Source organism: Schistocerca cancellata, chromosome 4, assembly GCF_023864275.1.
Source record: "Schistocerca cancellata isolate TAMUIC-IGC-003103 chromosome 4, iqSchCanc2.1, whole genome shotgun sequence".
NCBI lineage: Eukaryota > Metazoa > Arthropoda > Insecta > Orthoptera > Acrididae > Schistocerca > Schistocerca cancellata.
Genome location: NC_064629.1, coordinates 825,575,748 through 825,602,294, shown reverse-complemented (window position 1 = coordinate 825,602,294; position 26,547 = coordinate 825,575,748). Strand labels below are relative to the sequence as shown.

Here is a 26,547-nt window from a genome sequence, read left to right as displayed (position 1 = left end):
AACAGGGTCATGTAACAGTCAGTCAGCCATAGTATAGATACTTTATAGCAATTAATAGTGATTGAGGAACCAAAGACTCTAAACCAGTAAACGGGCTAAAATTATTTCTCTCTTGTATGGCACCTACAGTTAATTTTTTTACGGGAAACTCTATGCTTCCTATGGCACGAGCTTCCGAATAATGTATGCCATTTATTTTCACAGCAGGACCCATTCGGTTGTCAACCCTTGCACCCTTACAGCACAGCGATAGTCGTCGATATTCTACGCCCCGTTTTATTGCCCTTCATAGCAAGTCATCCTGAGCTAACATTTTAGCAAGATAATTCCCACCTGCACATGGTGAGAGTTTTCACTGCTTGTCTTCGTGTTTGCCAAACCCCATCTTCTCCGGCAAGGTTGCCGGATATCTTCCCAATTGAGACCGTTAGGAGCTTTATGGGTAGGGCTTTCCAATCAGCTCGGGATTTTGACGAGCTAACGCGCCAATTGGACAGATTCTGAGACGGAATTCCTCAGGAGGACATCCAACAACTCTGTCAATCAATACCAAACCGAATAACTCCTTGGATAACGACCAGAGGTGAACCAACGCGTTATTGACCTGTCCAATTTGTGAGTCTCCTTCTCTTGAATAAATCATCCAGTTTTTCTGAAACTGTAATCATTTGTTTGACTGTATATGTACATCACAACTACCGATTTCAATCTACATCTACATTTATACTCCGCAAGCCACCCAACGGTGTGTGGCGGAGGGTACTTTACGTGCCACTGTCATTACCTCCCTTTCCTGTTCCAGTCGCGTATGGTTCGCGGGAAGAACCGCTGCCGGAAAGCCTCCGTGCGGGCTCGAATCTCTCTAATTTTACATTCGTGATCTCCTCGGGAGGTATAAGTAGGGGGAAGCAATATGTTCGATACCTCATCCAGAAACGCACCCTCTCGAAACCTGGAGAGCAAGCTACACCGCGATGCAGAGCGCCTCTCTTGCAGAGTCTGCCACTCGAGTTTGCTAAACATCTCCACAACGCTATCACGCTTACCAAATAACCCTGTGACTAAAGGCGCCGCTCTTCTTTGGATCTTCTCTATCTCCTCTGTCAACCCGACCTGGCACGGATCCCACACTGATGAGCAATACTCAAGTATAGGTCGAACGAGTGTTTTGTAAGCCACCTCCTTTGTTAATGGACTAAATTTTCTAAGGACTCTCCCAATGAATCTCAACCTGGCACCCGCCTTACCAACAATTAATTTTATATGATCATTCCACTTCAAATGGTTCTGTATGCATACTCCCAGATATTTTACAGAAGTTACTGCTACCAGTGATTGTTCCGCTATACTATAATCATACAATAAAGGATCCTTCTTTCTATGTATTCGCAATACATTACATTTGTCTATGTTAATGGTCAGTTGCCACTCCCTGCACCAATGCTTATCCGCTGCAGATCTTCCTGCATTTCGCTGCAATTTTCTAATGCAGTAACTTCTCTGTATACTACAGCATCATCCGCGAAAGGCCGCATGTCCTATTTGTATAATTCCTTCGTGGTAAGTCGTTTGTCTTAGACTGTATGTTCAATCTTCGGTTAGCATACGTGAGGCCCATAAAGTGAAAAGCACTGTAATGCACAAAAGTTCCTGTAAAATGAGCTGGACACGGCCTATCGGGATGCTTGCGACGTCAGCGAGCGCGCATACCTTCAATCAGTGATCACTGTTCCCACAATCCCGTCAGTGGTTGTACAGGTTTTTATACGTCCTTAATGCTCTCATCTTCAGTGGATACATGACCATGGGTAGATTCAGCAGCTTAGGTCTTAATCTGTCCTGGCCGCTGGCGAGCCGTAAGCCCGGGGCCAGCCGGCATCGCTCGCCGCCCGAAGCCCTATCTGGCTGGCTGGCCGGTGGACCTCGCTGTAAGATAAGCAGCTTACGGAATTTCACCTGTCAGCAGAGACGATGTCAACTGCTCGCTGCCGTCCGCTCGCATCAGGCAGCACATCCGTTACAGAAAGAGCTGCGCAGCGCAAGCCACATATCAAATGCCTGCGCCAGCACGTTCTCTAAAATCACCCATGGCCGAAAGCAGTCTTGAAAACGTAGAAGAATTCACTGAGCTTGTGATTGTTGTGTGTGTTATACTGACAACCTTTTTTTGACTAATGCAAATCTGCGTAGGAAGATTCTTTACGCATTTTACATCCTTATTTTTTTTTTTTTTAGAAATTTTTAGTACCTAAGCATTTATCTGTGTTGTGAGAAACCAATCCCGCATTATTTGGGATGCACATCAAATATTGTTAGTGGTTGGACGGTGAGAACCTGCCTTCAGCCTATTGTGTATGAAAAAGATGCAATAAAAGCATCAAAGCGTATGACAAAGACAAAAAACAGCTAAAAGCAGGCTCACGGTTCAGCAACAAATACACACTGAACTCCATGTTATACATTATGCAGTATTTGACATAAAAAACAGATCTTATGATATATGAGATGTTTACACACAATTGTGAACGAATCTGTTGTGTGTGAACGTGTTCTCGGCTTATGGAGAGTGTTTCTTGGCTACAGTGCAAGCGCTCATAGAAAAACTTCCCAGCTCAGAAGCACTATAATATTAAATAACAAAAAGTGTTAATAATTTTCTAATCTAGACAAATGTAAACAACTTGAAACACCACACATACAAGCAATGTAAGCTGAATGCAAAATAAATTACTATACACCTGAAAATAGCAAGATTTCTCCTCAAAAGATTTCGTAAGAAAGTAATAAAACGGAAAAAAGTAACTGATTATATTACTAATAATTTCCAGCGATCACACTAATTACCACAGTTCCAGTATTTTACAGACATACGAGAAACAACATGGACAACGAACTGAAACGAGAAGAACGGCTTCACCCTTTCTAAAATTTTGACAGTTTTCTTTCAAAGGTGACTCCGATATCCTACGCTACACCATTAATACATACAGTCATAATGATACAGCCAGTGAAATAAGTGAAAAGATACAGGAATATAAACAATTATATCTCTCAGCCTCCTTGAGAAAGAAAACAAATGCTGTCGTAAACCATTCTCCGTACACTTACAGACTGCAGCAATGTACACGGATATGTTAGGCCTATGTCATGAGAAGCTTTGAGTCAAGTTGACCCTCCCATAGAAAGATTTGCGAAACCATCAAGCGAATTGTAATACACAGAATCTACGTTACAGATCTGCTTTCTCCAAACACGCGAATTTTCTGAAACATGAAGATGGTATCTGATTTTTTGTCACTTGCAATTATTACAAAATATTGTTTATTCAACGCTACATTTTGTTTCTCGCTCGTCGAAAGTTTGCGAGAGTGGAATGACGTACAGAAAGATTCATGGTCAAAGCTGTGTTCCATATAAAATTTTCCTGTTTGTAGTTTGGAGAAAGTTTGTTCACAAACTGTTATTTTATTCAAATATTGACCGCTGTCAACGTATCGAAGTGCTCCAGATATAAATTATGACAACCTAATTGGCTGTTGATCGTGGAAGTTGCTACTGCATGTTACAAGTTATTGGCAGCTACACTCACCGTAATTTGAAAACATGATAGAAGAGAGGCACTGGTACCAAATAATTACTCTCAAGTCATCGCAGAAACGATGACTAATAAATGGAAAAGACGTTCTACGAGGGCGTGGTCAAAAGTAATGCCTACGAAGTTCTAGTGTGAAGTTTTGCTCCCATGCGATAATTACAGCTCGTACTGGAGCTCTGTGAGTAGCTACACTATAATTATGACTACTTGGTATAATTACGTATTTGCATTGGCTAAAAATCTTACTCTCATCCACATCGATGAATAGCTGGAGGCGTTAGCTGTTGATACGCGTTCTCATTTTTCGTATTCGGTCACTGGTTCTGGCGTTAACAACACGTAACATTCAGTTCATTTAACTGCTAATTCTCTACCACGTAAAATATTCTTCCTACGAAAATTTGATATAATTCTTCATCACCATTCTCATTTTAAGCTTTTCTCCAGACTGTTAACTGTATGTTTGTTAAATTAAAACCAGTTCGTGAAATGTCAGACAACAGATATTTCCTATTCTTCCCTTGATATACTTATGCAACGTTCAACATCATAATATAATGACAATTGTTCACACACCATTAGAAGCTCCCATAACCGCAATAATCTATATTACCTTAATCAACACAAAAACAAAATTTAAACATATAAAATTGTGACCTTTATTAATGTGAACGTCCCATCTATTAAAAGGGCGTAAAATGGTCGTTAGAGGGTTTTTGTTATGGCAACAGATGAATTTATTAGCAAGAGCAACCGGTTGCGTGACTCAAGTCTGACATCTTGTAGCAGCTCTAGACTCGTGATAGTCAAGTTTCGTAACTGGACATTGATTGATTGGCGACTGGACATGCGCGTTCCAGTGCGGAAGGTTAGTGCAGCAGCACCAGAGGTCAGCAGGGGGCCACTCAACTACGCAATAGCCCGTTCAACTCACTTAACAGTTTTTCGCCCGTCTGTCTTTGACAACTGGTTAGTGATAACAAGAACTGCTATTTTGTGACAGAAAAAGGACGTACGTAAGATTCCTTCCGTTAAATAAGTTAAAAAGTATTAAGCGACGTTTATCAACTTTAGAAAATGTCGGTAAATAAATGCTACTCTTTTCATGGTGATCAGGTGTTTCAAACATCTGAATTCATAAATTACCCACTTCATAGCCGAGGAGCTAAATTACAGGAAAGAGTCGTAAAATTCGTAAAAATCCCAGTATACAGAATGACGAATGTCGGAGACTTTAGAACATTTGCTGCTATTTCCCAAGGAAAAAATGTAGTAACTTTCTAGTATTAACTACATTTAACGATAATATTCGCTGAGAGTAAAAATCGCCACTAAATTACTTCAGACTGTGAATACTCTTGCTGAGCTATTTTACAATGTAATTCTTAACAAGTCATAAACAATGTTACTGAAAATATAATTTTTTGTCTCGGAGAGATTATTTCATAATAGTTGTTGTCAAAACTGGCGAAAGGGTTATTTAATATCTTGTTGCATAGAGTGGAACTGTGGAAATACGATATTAAATTTTGTGTTCTAATATGGACTCATTCTGTTGTCACAGGCGATTCATGGTGTCGGCTATGGCAGAATGCGTGAGAGTGGTGGTTCGCTGCCGCCCCATGAACAGAAGGGAACTAGACCTACGTTGTAAAGTAAGTCCTTACAAAATAATTGCCTAATGCCACAGTCTACATACAGAGTCACTTTTCGGCACAGCTAAGCGACTTATCACATGACTTTACTTTTCCACGAAGACGTGCCGGAACACATATGAGATTCGTCAGGAAGTAGACAGTGATCTAGCAAATTGTTGTCCAGCAATTTTGTTCACTCCTTTGGAAAAATTCTCCACTTCATCCACCCTCTCTACAAATGCGCACACAACAAAGCATATATGAATAGCCAGAACTTTGTTAACATTAGACGGCGCTTTCTCAAAAATATGAATTTTTGTGAAATGTACGGCGTAGCAAACAAATAATGTTCCACATGTATGAAGATCAGTGCTAAAAACTTCGTTTGGTAAGTAAATAGCTTACAAACGGAAGGAATTCTTCTATATATTGAGTAATAAGGCATATACTCAGAACTTTATGATGAATACTCTGTTATTCCAGACGTATGTTTATGACCAAAAAAGTAAGGACAAAAATTAGTTCTTCTTTTCAATGAAAGTGCTATACTTTATCCCATAAAACATGAAGCAACACAGAAAATTGTAACCGGTTGTTTAAATAATTATTAAGTTGTGTTCTCATAAAGAACGAATCCTTTTAGATACAGAGCATTTAATTTTAAGGAAAACATCACAGAGCTCTACAAGCAACTGAATTGAACCACTCTTATAATTTGTGTTTGTGCTAGTTTTGGGAAAAGACTGTTTGGTAAGGTGTCATAGAATTTGAGCTCAATATGCTCTGGACACCCACTATGTGATGCCCGGCTATGCATTCAGAATTAAACAGAAGTAGTCACAATGTATTAACATCATTGTCTTGTAGCTTGTCAATAAATCCAAGGTGACAAATGTGTAAGATCAAATAGGGCGTAATTATAGGCGTCCACTCTGGGTTATTGTGTCAGAAAGATTTCACAGGGTTGCACGCGGTCAGATTTTTAGTCAATGAAGTTATTGTGAAACAGCCTGGGAAGCGCTAAATTCTGTCGAAGCCTTAGTAGGCCTAATAAATTAACGGTAGGCGTCCACCAAATTCTAAGGCTACTGTGCAGTCCAGTCGCCAACAGTACCGGATGGTTATACACTCCTGGAAATTGAAATAAGAACACCGTGAATTCATTGTCCCAGGAAGGGGAAACTTTATTGACACATTCCTGGGGTCAGATACATCACATGATCACACTGACAGAACCACAGGCACATAGACACAGGCAACAGAGCATGCACAATGTCGGCACTAGTACAGTGTATATCCACCTTTCGCAGCAATGCAGGCTGCTATTCTCCCATGGAGACGATCGTAGAGATGCTGGATGTAGTCCTGTGGAACGGCTTGCCATGCCATTTCCACCTGGCGCCTCAGTTGGACCAGCGTTCGTGCTGGACGTGCAGACCGCGTGAGACGACGCTTCATCCAGTCCCAAACATGCTCAATGGGGGACAGATCCGGAGATCTTGCTGGCCAGGGTAGTTGACTTACACCTTCTAGAGCACGTTGGGTGGCACGGGATACATGTGGACGTGCATTGTCCTGTTGGAACAGCACGTTCCCTTGCCGGTCTAGGAATGGTAGAACGATGGGTTCGATGACGGTTTGGATGTACCGTGCACTATTCAGTGTCCCCTCGACGATCACCAGTGGTGTACGGCCAGTGTAGGAGATCGCTCCCCACACCATGATGCCGGGTGTTGGCCCTGTGTGCCTCGGTCGTATGCAGTCCTGATTGTGGCGCTCACCTGCACGGCGCCAAACACGCATACGACCATCATTGGCACCAAGGCAGAAGCGACTCTCATCGCTGAAGACGACACGTCTCCATTCGTCCCTCCATTCACGCCTGTCGCGACACCACTGGAGGCGGGCTGCACGATGTTGGGGCGTGAGCGGAAGACGGCCTAACGGTGTGCGGGACCGTAGCCCAGCTTCATGGAGACGGTTGCGAATGGTCCTCGCCGATACCCCAGGAGCAACAGTGTCGCTAATTTGCTGGGAAGTGGCGGTGCGGTCCCCTACGGCACTGCGTAGGATCCTACGGTCTTGGCGTGCATCCATGCGTCGCTGCGGTCCGGTCCCAGGTCGACGGGCACGTGCACCTTCCGCCGACCACTGGCGACAACATCGATGTACTGTGGAGACCTCACGCCCCACGTGTTGAGCAATTCGGCGGTACGTCCACCCGGCCTCCCGCATGCCCACTATACGCCCTCGCTCAAAGTCCGTCAACTGCACATACGGTTCACGTCCACGCTGTCGCGGCATGCTACCAGTGTTAAAGACTGCGATGGAGCTCCGTATGCCACGGCAAACTGGCTGACACTGACGGCGGCGGTGCACAAATGCTGCGCAGCTAGTGCCATTCGACGGCCAACACCGCGGTTCCTGGTGTGTCCGCTGTGCCGTGCGTGTGATCATTGCTTGTACAGCCCTCTCGCAGTGTCTGGTGCAAGTATGGTGGGTCTGACACACCGGTGTCAATGTGTTCTTTTTTCCATTTCCAGGAGTGTAGTTAATTTGCAGCTACTCACAGAGGTGTAGTGTGGGCTGTAACTATCGTACGGCAGAGAAACTTCGTAGATATTCTAATGCGTTAACGCGGAACCGAAGAACGCTGGAAAAAAATTGGTTCCAATTTTGGCCACCAGGTGCAAATCTGGCGTTGTGTATACAAGAAATGCGTATGTAAATATGTCCATATGTAGTGGATTACTATCAGGAGATGGGCAGAAAAAAGTGAGAAAGACATAATATGGATTTTATTAATAACCGCCGCTTGCACAATTGTTTCAATATGAGCGCCGGAGACGTCGACTACATGCTGTACAGCGTCAGATTTGCACCTGGTGACCGAAACTGGAATTAACTCTTTTCAGTGTAAATCGATTCCGCATTAACGCATTAGAATATCTATCAAGTTTCTCTGACGTACGATAATTACAGTCCACACTGGACCTCCGTGAACAGCTGTGCTTTAATTATAACCAACCGGTGCCTGCTATGAACCGTAGAGAATATTCATTGCCGCTCAACCAGAGGGGTCAGAAACAGACAGACTCCTTAAGAGGCGGTACATTTCCGTTCTTATGGCCGCGCAGCTGTCCAGAGGTCACGGATCACCAGAACGAATGCAAGATGTCTCATACAACTGTAAGGGCGCTTGTTACGAGTACAAACGAAAGGGGGGGGGGGGGAGGAGTAGAGGACAATGAAGGAAGCAAATAATCCTAATTAACATAGGCCCGGAAACCACTGGTTTCCCCGACACGATAAATTATGACAGATTACATGAACACTTTGTAACTGAGTCCCCGAGGATACAAACTGCAGATATACACTTGAAGGCAAGCATATTAAACAAGTGTTCCACATAACCCCTGTTCATGTGAAGCCAAGCTTCAATATGTCTCCTCATCGATGCCCCTGCATTTTCAAAAATGCTAGGCGTGTTCCGAGTGCACTGAAAGCCATCCACAATGCGTTGCTGGAGTTAATCGATGTTACCAACATGGATTGAATGAGCCAAAGTTTTTAAATATCCAAATACAAAAAAACTCCAACGGGTTCAAGTCGTGGGTTGTGGAAGGCCATGATATAGGCAAGCCACGACCGATACATTTGTCGTCGAAACGCTATTTACCTATACTTAGGTATCCGTTATGATGATGATAAAATCAAAAGAGGGCAGTTTTCAGTTTCCAATTAACACCTCACTTGTGGTGTTTCGAAATAAACGTAACGTTAGATATTAACAGTGCGGTAATATCGGCATGACTGCAGTTATGCATACATCGTACTGGGGAAACCTTTGATTTCCGGGTCTATGTTTATTAGCATTATTTACCTGTTTCATTATCCTCTACTCACTCCTTCCTAAAATAGCCATACAGTCTGTATAACTCATTTCTGGAGCAGTGGAAAGTGGTTTTATGGAGTGATGAGTCGCGATACATAGAGAACAGCAAACTGGCGTATATGGAATACGCGGATGTCTAGCATGTCATTTACTTCCGTGCTCAGATGACAGTAAAATTAGGTGAATGCAGTGTGATTATTTAAAGCTGTTATTTCTCGTCTGGACTCGGTTCGTTAGTCTTCGACGATCGTAAAATAATCAATCACAGGTGTTTTTGAAAACATTATTTCCATCATGAAGTAACTGTATGGAATCCAACAGTTTTGTACCACCACTATAAAAAAGTTTGGATCGTTCGTAAAAGACCATATGCCACATTGGTAAAATAAGGAAGTGAAACTTCTAACATATGGAAACAATATGTAAAGAAACTACCGAATGCTCCAACAGTAGATAGCTCTCACGAAGAAAATATTGAATATTTTATCGCTGACCCAGTGCTGAAGAACTCAGTTTACTAGAAATTAAAGGAAGCACAAGGAAATGAAAAAGCTAGAAGCTCCTGGAAGTGATGGTGTAGGCACGGGTATATGGAAGGTCTATAAATTTCCTTTTATAAACAACCCCCACAAAATTATCAGCCCTCTCTGGCAGAAGGAACAGGACCCACATGACTGGAAATAAATTTTATACAAAAAGGAAGACCCAACAAATTGGTCGAACTATACAGAGAGTCCCCCCAAGAATCGTCAGGCAAATTTTCTATGGGGTTTCGGCAGATGTTTGCAATTTCGTTTTTGGAATGTGTAGCTGGAGTCAGTCCAAACAAATACTGCTCATCACGTCTTTCACGCGACGCTCGGTGTAAATGGAAAGCGCCGGTTTGTTTCCCGTTAACAACACAGACACATTGCACAAGCAAACATCAAAACCATCCACACGACATAACAACCCAGCTGGCATGGGCATGCTACACTCAAAAACTCTCATGAGACTCGATCGTAATATTCCGTTTCGAACTAATGACATGGCCGTTGTTATAATATCGCTCAATATTAGCTTAGACGCAGTACTCTATGGTTTCATTTCATAGGTGGAAGCGTTCTCATTTTAAAACAGGAAACAGATACTCGGTTGTGTCATTTTGCAAAAATTTCCGTCCTGTTTAGGAAACAGCTCCAGTTGTATTTCGGTTCTCACAGTGAACAAATATTGTTAAAGGAACTTATCGGTAAAGAAAGGGTGTTAAATGAAGGTAAAAGGGCTATGAAGTCGTTTTAAGCGGTGTTCTCGTCTGGATAGTACAGAAAATACTGCTGCGCGTAACTGCAGTGTGATGGGTGAGTAATTAGGTAGCTCGGATCGATCGTGACAATATTTACAGGCCAACGAGGCCAATAAAGCGAACGCAGTGCCACGCGCCGCTGCCTGGCCAGCCATTTTAACGACCGAGCGCAAGTTAAAATCACTATCTACTTATTTAGCTGATGTGCTGCCGTTTTCCATACTGAGCGTGGTGGTACATTTTGTATGTTGTAGACTTGTATGGGACCTGCCGAGTGACAGCTCCAACAGACTTTGCAGAAAAGAGGAGTAATTTCGTGCAATTCTACAGCTCTTTTGTAATATACAAGTTGTTTGAAGTTACTGGCAAACAGTCACTTAGCAGAGCATTAAGTAATCTTGAAGCCGTCTTAAATAAAAGTTACCGCACCTATCTGTACTAGACATTCCATCACACAGTCCACGAAGATACACTGATTAGCAAAAGAATTTACAGTTTGAATAAAACTGCAACACTACACTTCAGATGTATTTAGTAAGTAGTAAACTCTGCTGGAGACACTTTCAGTGAAATGTCTATGGAGCAATGGAAGATAATTCTTGTGTCCGTAAGAAAATGGTTCAAATGGCTCTGAGCACTATGAGACTTAACATCTGAGGTCATCAGTCCCCTAGAACTTAGAACTACTTAAACCTAACTAACCCAAGGACATCACAATGCCAGCCGAGTGGCCGAGCGGTACTAGGCGCTACAGTCTGGAGCTGCGCGACCGCTACGGTCGCAGGTTCGAATCCTGCCTCGGGCATGGATGTGTGTGATGTCCTTAGGTTAGTTAGGTTTAAGTAGTTCTGAGTTCTAGGGGACTGATGACCTCAGAAGTTAAGTCCCATAGTGCTCAGAGCCATTTGAAGCATATGACATCACACACATCCATGCTCGAGGCAGGATTCCAACCTGCGACCGTAGCAGTCGCGCGGTTCCGGACTGAAGCGCCTAGAACCGCTCGACCACCGCGGCCGGCTATCCGTAAGATATAGACTGATGAGCCAAAACATTATGATCACTGCCCACCGCGACGTTGGATGCCAACTGATGGCGTTGCGGGCACGTAACGCGGTAACAAAAGTGTGTAAGCGGAGCATACACGGACGAGGGACCAACCTAGCGAACATATGGGCTGCAAAAGGGGAAATTCGTTGAGATAAGCAACTGACAAAGGGCAGGTTATTATACGCAGATCCTGTCAACGAATACCTCGAAAACGGCGAAGCTGGTCAAATGTTCACGAGCTCCTGTCGTGAGCACCTACGGAAAGAGGTAGAAGGACTGTGAAACCTCCACTAGGCGATAAATGGTTGGACGTCCATGACTCTTCACAGAACTTGGGGTTCGGGGTCTTGTCTGCTCTGTAAAGTAGGATAGTGTAATGACCTCGATGTCGGCCAGGTAAACATTAAGTACGAGCAACATTTATGCATTCCAGTGGCCAACTTGCCTGAGGACACGACTAACGGCTTTATAACAATCTTCCCAATCGAATCAGTGCATGCATCTAGGTCAGAGAGAGCAGAGAGAGGAAGGAAAGAATATTAGGGTTTAACGTCCCGTCGACCGTTCTGCTGCCGGCCGATGTGGTCGAGCGTTTCTAGGCGCTTCAGTCTGGAACCGCGCGACCGCTACGGTCGCAGGTTCGAATCCTGTTAGGTTTAAGTAGCTCTAAGTTCTAGGGGACTGATGACCTCAGATGTAAAGTCCCATAGTGCTCAGAGCCATTTGAACCGTTGTGCCTCTCGCGGGGAACTGCGAACCTAATTATTTAGATACCCGCCAATGGTGTATACATTTACGAAGTTACATTGACATCCGACCATTTCTTCTGGATGCTTCATTTTTTTTCGTCATGCAGCGTATTTTAGACATCCTGGCTAGACACAGAAATGGCTCTTCCAGTGCGTCGTTTATGAGAGAGCAATTAAAGACTGTGATGCTATTACAGGAACGATAGTCACAGAATGCTAAAAAAAAAGTCGTCAAGAAAGCATGGTGATTATACTTGTTTGGTCTAACTTATAGACGGTTCCACTCATTGTGTGATTACTACTTTCTCTTGTTTTATCATAACGAGAGAAGATGATTGGAGGTAGCAGAATCGTTCTGCCCTCTGTCAGTAATGCTACTAGCTGTCTAAATTTGCTGAAAACCGTTTCCCGAAAAGACCGTCTTCTTTCCTCTAAGGTTTCGAATCAACACGTCTAGCAGCGCCCCTGAATTGCTTCGATGTACAGGGTTACACGAAAGTCCGGGATTTCGGAAGACGACTACGTGAAAACCTCAAGCCATATAGAAAAGTAACGCCCCGATGGATAAAGTATTTCTCTCGATTCGTAATACCCGCCGTGGCGTAGTTGCACTAGGAATCAGGCGTGCAATACATGAAAACATGTAAACAAATTATCTGCTGTGTAGTGTACCATCAGTCTAACTCACAGCCGCGCGGTAGCCGCGCGGTCTTGGGCGCCTTGTCACGGTTCGCGCGGGTGCCTCCGTCGGAGGTTCGAGTCCTCCCTCGGGCATGGGTGTGTGTTGTCCTTAGCGTAAGTTAGTTTAAGTTACATTAAATAGTGTGTAAGCATAGGGACCGATGACGCCCGCACTTTGGTCCCATAGGAACTTACCACAAATCTCCAAAAAAATTCTAACTCGCGCCTGCAGATAGACATCCTAATGAACTGATTTCCAAAGCGTACTATGTAGCGCCTTCCCAGCCTATTCGTATCTGCGACTTCAGTGATGTATGGACGTTTGTCGTGTCACAAACGGCGCCCGTATTCATCGCCTGTAACGTGCGTTAAAAACTTGAAGAAATGCTCTATCCACTGTATGTGTATTTTCTGTTTGCCTTATAGATTCCGTGCAGTCGGCTTCTGTAAGCCTTGAGATACCCATGAATAACGATGTACCCGTTTAATCCTGCCTGGTGGGGATCCCAAATACTCGAGAATGGAATTTCACAAGCGTTCTATTTGCAGTCTCGTTTAGCGATGCGGTACAGTTTCTCAGAACTCTCCAAATAAACCGAAGTTAACCATGTGCCTACCCTACGAATAAATAAATAAACGTCGTGTGACTAGAGCCTCCCGTCGGGTAGACCGTTCGCCGGGTGCAAGTCTTTCGATTTAACGCTACTTCGGCGACTGGCGCGTCTGTGGGAAAGAAAGGATGATGAATGGGACAACACAACACCCGACCCAGCCGGGAATGGAACCTGGGCCCTTAGGATTGATATTCTGTCACGCTGACCACTCAGCTACCGGGAGCGGACACCCTACGGATAATCGTTTGCGAGTTGCTAAAACACACCTTTGCCGGCCTGGGTGGCCGAGAGGTTCTAGGCGCTACAGTTCAGAACCGCGCGACCGCTACGGTCGCAGGTTCGAATCCTGCCTTGGGCATGGATGTGTGTGATGTCCTTAGGTTCGTTAGGTTTAAGTAGTTCTAAGTTCTAGGGGACTGATGACCTCAGAAGTTAAGTCCCATAGTACTCAGAGCCATTTGAACAATTTTTTAAAACACGCCTTTCATGAAAATTTCGTATAACCAAGTCCATCCAGCCTGATAGCAAGACTTTCATACGAGTGTAATACGAGCGGTGTTTGATAAGTAATGCAACACTTTTTTCTCGGCTAATTTCAGTTGCAGAAATGCAGAATTCATTATGGGACATCGAGGAATATCCCCGCTTCAGCTCCTATAGTTTCATGAAGTTCCGATAGCTGGCGGCGCTATACGTAGCCTTCAAAATGGCGTCTCTAACAGAGGTGCTTTCCGAGCAGAGAGCTGGCTTTGACTTTATTTTGGCGCAAAAACAGAGCATCGCAGATATTCATAGGCACTGGCAGAATATCTACGGAGACCTTACAGTGAACAAAAGCACGGTGAGTCGTTGAGCACCACCTCGCTTCTCAACTGGACGTCTCTGTTGATAGCGCTGACACATTCGTCCACAAAACTTTATTGGGCTGTTATTCCTCATCCGTCCTACAGCCAGGACTTCGCACCTCCCGACTTCCATTTACTTGGCCCAATAAAGGACGCACTCCACTGGAAGCAGTACGTGGGCGATGTGGAGGTTATTGATGCGGCAAGACGTTGGCTCCGACATTGACAAGTAGAGTGTTGCCATGTGGATACAGGCCTTCCCAGTCAGGTGGCGTAAGGCCGTCGCACTGAACGGAGATTAGGTTGAAAAACAGAGTTTTCTATCCAAATGAGTAGGGAATAATATGGTGTAATGGAGTCCTGAATAAAACCAACCTGCCTTCAGAAAAACATGTATTGCATTACTTATTAAACGCCCCTTGTTTATTTGCTACGTTCGACTCTCACAACCGGACAAAAAAATTTCTAGGCTCAGATATCCATCTACGTCCATACTCTACAAGCCACCTGGTGGCGGAGAATACTTACATTACCTCTCTTACTGCCCACTTTCCTTTTTCCACTCGCGAATACTGTGTGGGAACAGCGACTGTCGGTAAACCCCTGTATGAACTTTGATTTCTCTGTTTATCTCACTGTGGTCATTTTTCGATATAGTAATATATTAACATTTTGTTATTGGAGAGTACACTGTCGGAATTTCAACAGTAAACCACTTCTAGATGCGCAACGCCTCTTTCGTAGAGTCGGCCACTGGAGTTGTTGAGCATGTCCATAAAGTTCTGGTGCTTACTACGCGACCCGGTGACGAAACGAGTCGCTCTCGGTTGGGTATTGTGTTTCTTCTAATAACCCAGCCTGCTAATAATATGATGTAATGGAATCCTGAATAACGAGAAATACTCAGGAATCGATCGACCTCCTTAGCTCATATTTAGGTTTCCTTTAATAGAGACAAGGCAGTTATTGATGTACAGACTAGGAACTGTCATGACGATTACATTAAGATGATCGAAATAAACCCTACACTATTCATGTGAGCTAGGTCCTGAACTGTACCTGATAGCTTCCTTTTGCTATTTGAACACCCCTTAGTAGAAATCCATAACTCAGATGATAGTGGGCTAATGCGAAATATGCGTATAATAGGAGTTGTTTACTGACACTGCTCCTCAGCTTGTGGAGTAGACGGATGATTAAACGCCCCTGCTGGTCTGTCATATAATTCCCCTGTGTGGGTATCCCAGATGAGTTTTTGATCCATGTGAAATCCTAAGACTTCGACTGTTGTACTGTCAAGAGTGGAAGAACTCGGACGGGATATGATGTCTTCAGTTTTTCTGTCATTTTTCTGTACTACGTATACCTCCACACTGTGTTACGCGATTTCAAGGTTGGTATCACATGTGATCAGTGTTGTCTCATCTGCCCGCGAGGCACATCTGTGAATCAATCATTTATACACTCCTGGAAATGGAAAAAAGAACACATTGACACCGGTGTGTCAGACCCACCATACTTGCTCCGGACACTGCGAGAGGGCTGTACAAGCAATGATCACACGCACGGCACAGCGGACACACCAGGAACCGCGGTGTTGGCCGTCGAATGGCGCTAGCTGCGCAGCATTTGTGCACCGCCGCCGTCAGTGTCAGCCAGTTTGCCGTGGCATACGGAGCTCCATCGCAGTCGTTAACACTGGTAGCATGCCGCGACAGCGTGGACGTGAACCGTATGTGCAGTTGACGGACTTTGAGCGAGGGCGTATAGTGGGCATGCGGGAGGCCGGGTGGACGTACCGCCGAATTGCTCAACACGTGGGGCGTGAGGTCTCCACAGTACATCGATGTTGTCGCCAGTGGTCGGCGGAAGGTGCACGTGCCCGTCGACCTGGTACCGGACCGCAGCGACGCACGGATGCGCGCCAAGACCGTAGGATGCTACGCAGTGCCGTAGGGGACCGCACCACCACTTCCCAGCAAATTAGGGACACTGTTGCTCCTGGAGTATCGGCGAGGACCATTCGCAACCGTCTCCATGAAGCTGGGCTACGGTCCCGCACACCGTTAGGCCGTCTTCCGCTCACGCCCCAACATCGTGCAGCCCGCCTCCAGTGGTGTCGCGACAGGCGTGAATGGAGGTACGAATGGAGACGTGTCGTCTTCAGCGATGAGAGTCGCTTCTGCCTTGGTGCCAATGATGGTCGTATGCGTGTTTGGCGCCGTGCAGGTGAGCGCCACAATCAGGACTGCATACGACCGAGGCACACAGGGCCAACACCCGGCATCATGGTGTGGGGAGCGATCTCCTACACTGGCCGTACACCACTGGTGATCGTCGAGGGGACACTGAATAGTGCACGGTACATCCAAACCGTCATCGAACCCATCGTTCTACCATTCCTAGACCGGCAAGGGAACTCGCTGTTCCAACAGGACAATGCACGTCCGCATGTATCCCGTGCCACCCAACGTGCTCTAGAAGGTGTAAGTCAACTACCCTGGCCAGCAAGATCTCCGGATCTGTCCCCCATTGAGCATGTTTGGGACTGGATGAAGCGTCGTCTCACGCGGTCTGCACGTCCAGCACGAACGCTGGTCCAACTGAGGCGCCAGGTGGAAATGGCATGGCAAGCCGTTCCACAGGACTACATCCAGCATCTCTACGATCGTCTCCATGGGAGAATAGCAGCCTGCATCGCTGCGAAAGGTGGATATACACTGTACTAGTGCCGACATTGTGCATGCTCTGTTGCCTGTGTCTATGTGCCTGTGGTTCTGTCAGTGTGATCATGTGATGTATCTGACCCCAGGAATGTGTCAATAAAGTTTCCCCTTCCTGGGACAATGAATTCACGGTGTTCTTATTTCAATTTCCAGGAGTGTATAAATGATGAATAGGAAAGGTCCATGAGCAGATACGTGAGGTACACATTTCGTAGGCGGTAGGTAATCTGACATTTGATTATTTATCTTCACTGACTATTTAGTTTTGTAAAAGTGATACTGCACTCCACAGTGGTGGAATTATCAGAGAAGAATATTTTTGGGGACCATACTAAATGCTTTCCTTAGGTCCAATAGTGTTACACAGAATATCTCTTTATCTTCAAAACGATTTTATATTTTTGTTACCAAGCTCTGAACTGCTTTGAGTGGAGAAAAGGTGGACATGAACCCATGTTGTGAGGTGCTAAGTATAGCATTAGATTCAAAGTAGGGCTCGTCTGTTTATGCACGCAGTATTCAGTTATTTTTAAATTATAAGAGTACGTGATATACATCTAGTTTTATGCGGTCATACCAAGTTAAGCGGCATACCGAGAACTTAATCGTCTGTGGAAGGAAGATAAGCTGAAGTTCACAGTCCAGAATTCTCTTAGTGATCATATACTCGTAAATCAAGAGATTGAAAAGATTCGTAATAATTCAATTCAACGGAAAACACAAAGAACGTTGTCTCTCGTGTACAAAGTAGATAAAGTTCAATCACATTTAATGTATATAATATATCAATAAAAGGTAAATTCTTTAGGGACCCATCATAACAGTTCAGACCATTTTCGCGGAATTTTTTTTTTCCGCTTGTCTGTCTGTCTGTCTGTTTGTCTGTCCGTCCGAATACTTCTCAGGGTGCCGTATTTAAGATAAACTGTTTTTAATAACGTGTTAAAAACACTGTTCAATACACTTTCCAACTCTACGTATTACATTTTTTCTGTGAAATTGGATGCGGAAATGATAACTACGTTTAAGGTGCACTATAACGAGTTTAATTAATTGTGTTGAAAGTGCCAAATGACAGATAACATTCAGAGACTATCCATTTTTATAGCGTACACATTTTGTTTTATAAAATTAATTCTGAGCAATCTTATAGGTATTTTTAGTGGTATGAAGCAAAAACATGAACATATGAAATAAATTTAATTATTTAAAAATTATAGGATAGGCCCCACGTGCGAGGGATGGCGGTTCCCCCACTTCACGCAATTAATGGGCGTTCCCTGAGGTTCAAATGGCTCTGAGCACTATGGGACTTAACTTCTGAGGTCATCAGTCCCCTAGAACTTAGAACTACTTAAACCTAACTAACCTAAGGACATCACACACATCCATGCCCGAGGCAGGATTCGAACCTGCGACCGTAGCGGTCGCGCGGTGCCAGACTGTAGCGCCTAGAACCGCTCGGCCACTACTGCCGGCGTTCCCTTAGGTGTTTTACAGTTACGGTAGAACGTCGCTAATCCGACATCGGATGCTCTGAGTCCCCGCGCAGTCCGCCCATGACACTTTCGGTATTTGTTTGCAATTGTCGATGACTCAGCGTCTGCGATATGGATCAGTAAGTAGCTGACCGATGATAGGCGCGGGAGTTCGATGAGTTTTAGTACGAAATAATTTGTTTCTAACTCGAGCAATAAGTGTTATTGAGCGCGCATTTGAATTATAAATTACTGATAGTGTTCTTCTTACATATTAAAGTGTGTAAAACTAAATTATGGCATGAACTAAACGTAAACGTGCAACGCTGTCTTAGCGGAGAAATTTAAAGTGCATGAAAGGTAAGACAAAGGCAAGTCTCTTTAAAACATTGCAAGTGAGGTAGGGTTGGTTCAAAAATGGTTCAAATGGCACTGAGCACTATGGGACTTAACTTCTGAGGTCATCAGTCCCCTAGAACTTAGAACTACTTAAACCTAACTAACCTAAGGACATCACAGGATTCGAACCTGCGACCGTAGCGATCGCGCGACTCCAGACTGTAGCGCCTAGAACCGCTAAGCCACTCTGGCCGGCGAGGTAGGGTTGGCATAATAATGTTAAAGACTGGAGAAGAGATATAACTCTTGAAAGTCATACAATGATGATTGACGATGAGAAATTATTGAAAACGCAGGACTTTGAAGAAGCTTAAAAGTGAAATTCTAGGTAATGCTTTGTGGGTGAGATTTGAACAGGAGAGACGAAAAGGTACTCTGTTGTCTGGATCAGTCATAAAAGAAAAGGCACTGTTTTTTCTGTGAAAAATTAGACGGAGACAATGAAAATGAAGTGTTTACAGCGAGTGAAAGTTGGCCACAACGGTGGAAAAAACTACACGAGATTCTAAAATGTAACCATTTCCAGCGAGAAGCTGTCTGCTGACGAAACAAAACAGGTCCGAACGCTGTTGCAGAGGCAATGGAAAAAGCATGCGAAGTTCAGAAGAGCGTGAAATCCCGAAGATCGGCTAAAATTTACTGACGAGCGAAATTTGGCACGGACTTCAAAGTGAGATGCCTTTAATAGGTTCCACAACGAAACATTGTCTCGAAATTTGGTAGAAAATCCGAAGAAATTCTGGTCGTATGTAAAGTACACAAGCGGCAAGACGCAGTCAATACCTTCGCTGCGCAGTGCCGATGGTACTGTTACCGACGACTGTGCCGCTAAAGCGGAGTTATTGAACGCAGTTTTCCGAAATTCTTTCACCAGGGAAGACGAATGGAATATTCCAGAATTAAAAACACGAACAGCTGCTTGCATGAGTTTCTTAGAAGTAGATACCTTAGGGGTTGCGAGGCAACTCAAATCGCTTGATACGGGCAAGTCTTCAGGTCCAGATTGTATACCGATTAGGTTCCTTTCAGATTACGCTGATACAATAGCTCCCTACATAGCAATCATATACAACCGCTCGCTCACCGATACATCTGTACCTACAGATCAGAAAATTGCGCAGGTCGCACCAGTGTTTAAGGAGGGTAGTAGGAGTAATCCATCGAACTACAGACCTATATCATTGACGTCGGTTTGCAGTAGGGTTTTGGAGCATATACTGTATTCAAACATTATGAATCACCTCGAAGGGAACGATCTATTGATACGTAATCAGCATGGTTTCAGAAAACATCGTTCTTGTGCAACGCAGCTAGCTCTTTATTCGTACGAAGTAATGGCCGCTATCGACAGGGTATCTCAAATTGATTCGGTATTTCTAGATTTCCGGAAAGCTTTTGACACAGTTCCTCACAAGCGACTTCTAATCAAGCTGCGGGCCTATGGGGTATCGTCTCAGTTGTGCGACTGGATTCGTGATTTCCTGTCAGGAAGGTCGCAGTTCGTAGTAATAGACGGCAAATCATCGAGTAAAACTGAAGTAAAATCAGGTGTTCCCCAGGGAAGCGTCCTGGGACCTCTGCTGTTCCTGATATATGTAAATGACCTGGGTGACAATCTGAGCAGTTCTCTTAGGTTGTTCGCAGATGATGCTGTAATTTATGGTCTAGTAAGGTCATCCGAAGACCAGTATCAGTTGTAAAGCGATTTAGAAAAGATTGCTGTATGGTGTGGCAGGTGGCAGTTGACGCTAAATAACGAAAAGTGTGAGGTGATCCACATGAATTCCAAAAGAAATCCGTTGGAATTCGATTACTCGATAAATAGTACAATTTTCAAGGCTGTCAATTCAACTAAGTACCTGGGTGTTAAAATTACGAACAACTTCAGTTGGAAAGACCACATAGATAATATTGTGGGGAAGGCGAGCCAAAGGTTGCGTTTCATTGGCAGGACACTTAGAAGATGCAACAAGTCCAGTAAAGAGACAGGTTACACTACACTCGTTCGTCCTCTGTTAGAATATTGCTGCTCGGTGTGGGATCCTTACCAGGTGGGATTGATGGAGGACATCGAAAGGGTGCAAAAAAGGGCAGCTCGTTTTGTATTATCACTTAATAGGGCAAAAGGTGTGGCAGATATGATACGCGAGTTGGGATGGAAGTCATTAAAGCAAAGACGTTTTTCGTCGCGGCGAGATCTATTTACGAAATTTCAGTCACCAACTTTCTCTTCCGAATGCGAAAATATTTTGTTGAGCCCAACCTACATACAATCGCACCAAAAAGTATTGGCACAGTTACATTTTAGTGGTTGTAGGTTAAACGAAACATATATTTCAGAACAGAACCCATACATGTGACACCTTACATTACATAGTTTACAAATATGTCAAAATCACCTGTCCTTAAAGTAACATACAGTGTCATGAAAAAAAACATCGCTCTTCTGCACCCAAAAAAGTATTGGCACACGCATATGAATCGGACAGTGTGTTCGTTTTCTTCATTGATGTTCACCATCTAATAGCTAGTGTGCATCCCTTTAGCATCTATAACAGCACGTAAACGCCTAGGAATGCTTTGTATTAAATTCCGGGTGATATCAGGGGTAATTTTCGACCATTCCTCCAGGAGCACTTTCTCCAAGTCGTTTTTACCGGACGGACGCCTTTTTCTGACTTGTGTGTCAAGATGAGCCCACAGGTTCTCAATGGGGTTCAAATCAGGGCTCTGAGGTGGTGTTAGAACCCTTCTGGGGGCATTGTACAGTAACCACTCCCGGGTTTTCATGGCGGTATGTTTTGGGTCGTTGTCTTGCTGGAACTGAAACACCCCAGTAAGGCCCAATTTCTGTGCACTAGCGTGTAAATTACCTCGCAACACGTCAATGTATCTCATATGATCCATTGTGCCGTGAATTACAGCTAGATTTCCAACGCCGGAAGCCGCCATACAGCCCCAGACCATGATACCGCCCCCACCGTGTTTGACTGTGGGATGCATGTGTTTGATGTCGAGGTGCGTATTCGGCTTGCGCCAAATTTTCTTTCTTGCATCAAATCCGAACACATTGAACTTCGATTCGTCGCTAAATATCACAGTGTTCCAAAACTCCATCGGCTTGCTGATGTAGTCCTTGGCAAACTGCAGGCGTTTCTGCCGGTTAATTTCCGAAATGTATGGCTTCTTCCTGGGAGAACGTCCATGCATGTCAGCCTCATTCAACACATTTCGTATAGTCTGAACACTAACCGTCTTGTCGGACGTTGTCTGAACAATCTCAGCAATAGTTGCTGCACTTGTAGCAGGTTCCTTCCGAGCAAGTGCGATGATATGGCGACGCTCTCGGGTTGTAAGCACTTTTGGACGTCCAGGACGACACTTATTCACTGTTGTTCCAGTCTCTTTATATTTCTGAATGATGGCTCTTACCGTGGTGTAGCTCACAGACACCTCTGCTCCGATTTGTCGATAGCTTCTCCCTTGTGAATGGAGCAATACCACTCTCTCACGCAACGCCACTGAATGTTCCTTCTTCTTCGGCCCCATGCTGACCACTATCGCGCACTACAGCAACATACTGGCGACCGGGCCGTCAACAACACGCAGTGTCTAATGTGTCAGCAGATGGCGTTCCGGTACCTGAAAACCCAGCAATATACCGAGATGCCATGCTCTGTGCCAATACTTTTTGTGTGCAGAGGAGATACGTGTTTGCCCATAACACTGCATTTCTTTGTTAATGGTAGGCACTATGGGCAGAATTGTAATGTCTGGTATGTGAGGTAGCACGTACATGTACTGTGTACCGGAAAGTGCGGCGTTTGTAACCAGCAACGATAAATACGCACGTGTGCCAATACTTTTTGGTGCGATTGTAGGTAGGAACGATCATAAAAATAAAATAAGAGAAATCAGAGCTCGAACAGAAAGGTTTAGGTGTTCGTTTTTCCCGCGCGCTGTTCGGGAGTGGAATGGTAGAGAGATAGTATGATTGTGGTTCGATGAACCCTCTGCCAAGCACTTAAATGTGAATTGCAGAGTAATCATGTAGGTGTAGATGTAGAAGTAGATGAAACAGCTGCCAGTGAATTTGTTCCGAAATTTGAAAACTTAGCTAAAGAGTTTAAGCCGATTTTTGATCTAGTGTATAATATCCATGAATCTGGCTTAACCTATAAAATGCTTCTTCCATATAAGAACTCTTCCTGCACAAAATGATCCAGTTGTGTGTCACTGCAGTACAATAATGTGGTACGTACGGACTTTCACTCACAGAAACATCATCTTACCGTGTGATGCAGACTTATTAAACAGTACTGGCACTACTGTACATTACACTTTCGTTTAATATTTTTTTGTATCGACGATTTCTTTTCGTTTATTTACTGTTTTATAACGGAACAATATTTCAGATCGTATTTCGAGGTGAAAATCAAAATTTTACTTTAGTGTATTTTGATGTTATGGGTTTATAAAAGTGTTTCTCTGATATTCCGACCTCTTTGCGTTCCGACTATGCTGCCGATCTCCTAGGGAACGGATTAGCGAGGTTCTACTGTATTACTGTTTACAGTAATTTATTGCTTATAGTCTAATAATCGAACGGTAACTGACATCTACTACCATTTATGCTTAATACGTGGCGTTTATTTCTGTTGAGTATTAATAGTCGCCGGCCACGGTGGCCGAGCGGTTCTAGGCGCTCAATCCGGAACCGCGCGACTGCTGCGGTCGCAGGTTCGAATCCTGCCTCGGGCATGGATGTGTGTGATGTCCTTAGGTTAGTTAGGTTTAAGTAGTTCTAAGTTCTGGGGGACTGATGACCACAGATGTTAAGTCCCATAGTGCTCAGAGCCATTTGAACCATTTTATTAATAGTCAGTGATGTGCAGGTCTTCCTGCAGGGCCAATATTTGTTTTATGACACTCGACATTGTTTTGTTTGCCGTACGAGAGGGAGAATGTTCTCTTGCGAGACACAGAGCTGCTTACAGTGCGGCGATCTCTTACGTGGTGTCCTTCCGGAGCTGGAGAAAGGAGGGGGCCGAGCGCGCGGCGAGCTGGCCCCCGGGACCAGGCTGTGCCCCACTGACCCCAGGCCGCGTGCCTGGCCTACACTCGCGGCCCCCGGCCAGCCGCATCCACACGGCGCAGCCGCGGCCCGGGCAAGCCAGCTGCACAGCCGCCCACCTCCTCTCTCTGCTATACCGAAGCCCAAAGAAACTGGTATAGGCACGAGTATTCAGATACAGAGATATGTAAACAGGCAAAACACGGCGCTGCGGTCGGCAACGCCTATACGAGGTGCATTCAAGTTCTAAGGCCTCCGATTTTTTTTCTAATTAACTACTCACCCGAAATCGATGAAACTGGCGTTACTTCTCGACGTAATCGCCCTGCAGACGTACACATTTTTCACAACGCCGACGCCATGATTCCATGGAAGCGGCGAAGGCTTCTTTAGGAGTCTGTTTTGACCACTGGAAAATCGCTGAGGCAATAGCAGCACGGCTGGTGAATGTGCGGCCACGGATTATGTCTTTCATTGTTGGAAAAAGCCAAAAGTCACTAGGAGCCAGGTCAGGTGAGTAGGGAGCATGAGGGATCACTTCAAAGTTGTTATCACGATGAAACTGTTGCGTAACGTTAGCTCGATGTGCGGGTGCGTTGTCTTGGTGAAACAGCACACGCGCAGCCCTTCCCGGACGTTTTTGTTGCAGTGCAGGAAGGAATTTGTTCTTCGAAACATTTTCGTAGGATGCACCTGTTACCGTAGTGCCCTTTGGAACGCAATGGGTAAGGATTACGCCCTCGCTGTCCCAGAACATGGACACCACCATTTTTTCAGCACTGGCGGTTACCCGAAATTTTTTTGGTGGCGGTGAATGTGTGTGCTTCCATTGAGCTGACTGGTGCTTTGTTTCTGGATTGAAAAATGGCATCCACGTCTCATCCATTGTCACAACCGACGAAAAGAAAGTCCCATTCATGCTGTCGTTGCGCGTCAACATTGCTTGGCAACATGCCACACGGGCAGCCGTGTGGTCGTCCGTCAGCATTTGTGGCACCCACCTGGATGACACTTTTCGCATTTGCAGGTCGTCATGTAGGATTGTGTGCACAGAACCCACAGAAATGCCAACTCTGGAGGCGTTCTGTTCAACAGTCGTTCGGCGATCCCCCAAAACAATTCTCTCCACTTTCTCGATCATGTCGTCAGACCGGCTTGTGCGAGCCCGAGGTTGTTTCGGTTTGTTGCCACACGATGTTCTGCTTTCATTAAACTGTCGCTCCCACGAACGCACTTTCGACACATCCATAACTCCATCACCACATGTCTCCTTCAACTGTCGATGAATTTCAATTGGTTTCACATCATACAAATTCAGAAAACGAATGATTGCACACTGTTCAAGTAAGGAAATCTTTGCCATTTTAAGTATTTAAAACAGTTCTCATTCTCTCCGCTGGCGGCAAAATTCCATCTGCCGTACGGTACTGCCATCTCTGGGACGTATTGACAATGAACGCGGCCTCATTTTAAAACAATGCGCATGTTTCTATCTCTTTCCAGTCCAGAGAAAAAAAATCGGAGGCCTTAGAACTTGAATGCACCTCGTATAAGACAACAAGTGTCTGGTGCAGTTGTTAGATCAGTTACAGCTGCTAACATGGCATATTATCAAGATTTAAGCGATTTTGAACGTGCTGTTATAGTCGGCGCACGAGCGATGGGACACAACGTCTCCGAGGTAGCGATGAAGTGGGGATTTTCCCGTACGACTATTTCACGAGTGTACCGTGAATATCAGGAATCGCCCATCGCTGCGCCCGGGAAAAGATCCTGCAAGAACAGGACCGACGACGACTGAAGAGAATCGTTCAGCGTGACAGAAGTCAACCCTTCTGACACTAGACTGTTGATGACTGGAAACTTGTTGCCTGGTCGGACGAGTCTCGTTCCAAATTATATCGAGCGGATGGACGTGTACGGGTATGGAGACAACCTCATGAATTCTTGGACCCTGCAATTCAGCAGGGGACTGTTCGAGCTGGTGGAGGCTCTGTAATGGTGTAGGCCGTGTGCAGCTGGAGTGATATGAGACCCCTGATATGTCTACAGGGTGAAAAGTATTTAAACCGACAAACTTTGGGAGGTTGTAGGGGATATCAAAACAAATATTTTTCCCTAATTTTTTGCTATGAGGATTATTTAAACCGGTGGAGGCCGTATTACGCTCTTCAGTTGTTAGAGCCCGTATTACGATCTTCAGTTGTTAGAGGGCGTATTACGCTCTTCAGTTGTAGGCAACTGCTGTCCACCAGTGTAGTAGTACATTGTCTCTGTTTACTAATGGAACGATACATCTGGAGTGAGTACACTGATATGGTTGGTGCGTACTACGTAGCGCACCACAACGGACGAGCTGCACAGCGGGTTTATCGACAACAATATCCTAATCGCCGTATCCCGCATCATACGACCTTTGCTGCTGTGTACCAATGTCTGCGTGAGACCGGATCATTTAGCAGATTACCTGGACAGGGACGCCATCGCACGGTAAGAACGCTGCAATTTGAGGAAGCTGT

The 26,547-nt window shown here is 44.8% G+C and overlaps 1 protein-coding gene across 1 annotated transcript in view; it reads left to right on the top strand.

The window, feature by feature from the left end:
• The window catches only part of LOC126183592 (osmotic avoidance abnormal protein 3), a 381,860-nt gene that overhangs the window by 51,102 nt on the left and 304,211 nt on the right, over window positions 1–26,547 (top strand). Inside the window, exon 2 of the mRNA XM_049925691.1 lies at window positions 5,160–5,250. Within this exon, the coding sequence (XP_049781648.1) occupies window positions 5,167–5,250 (84 nt within the window). The 5' untranslated portion in view covers window positions 5,160–5,166. The remainder of the gene's footprint in view (window positions 1–5,159; window positions 5,251–26,547) is intronic.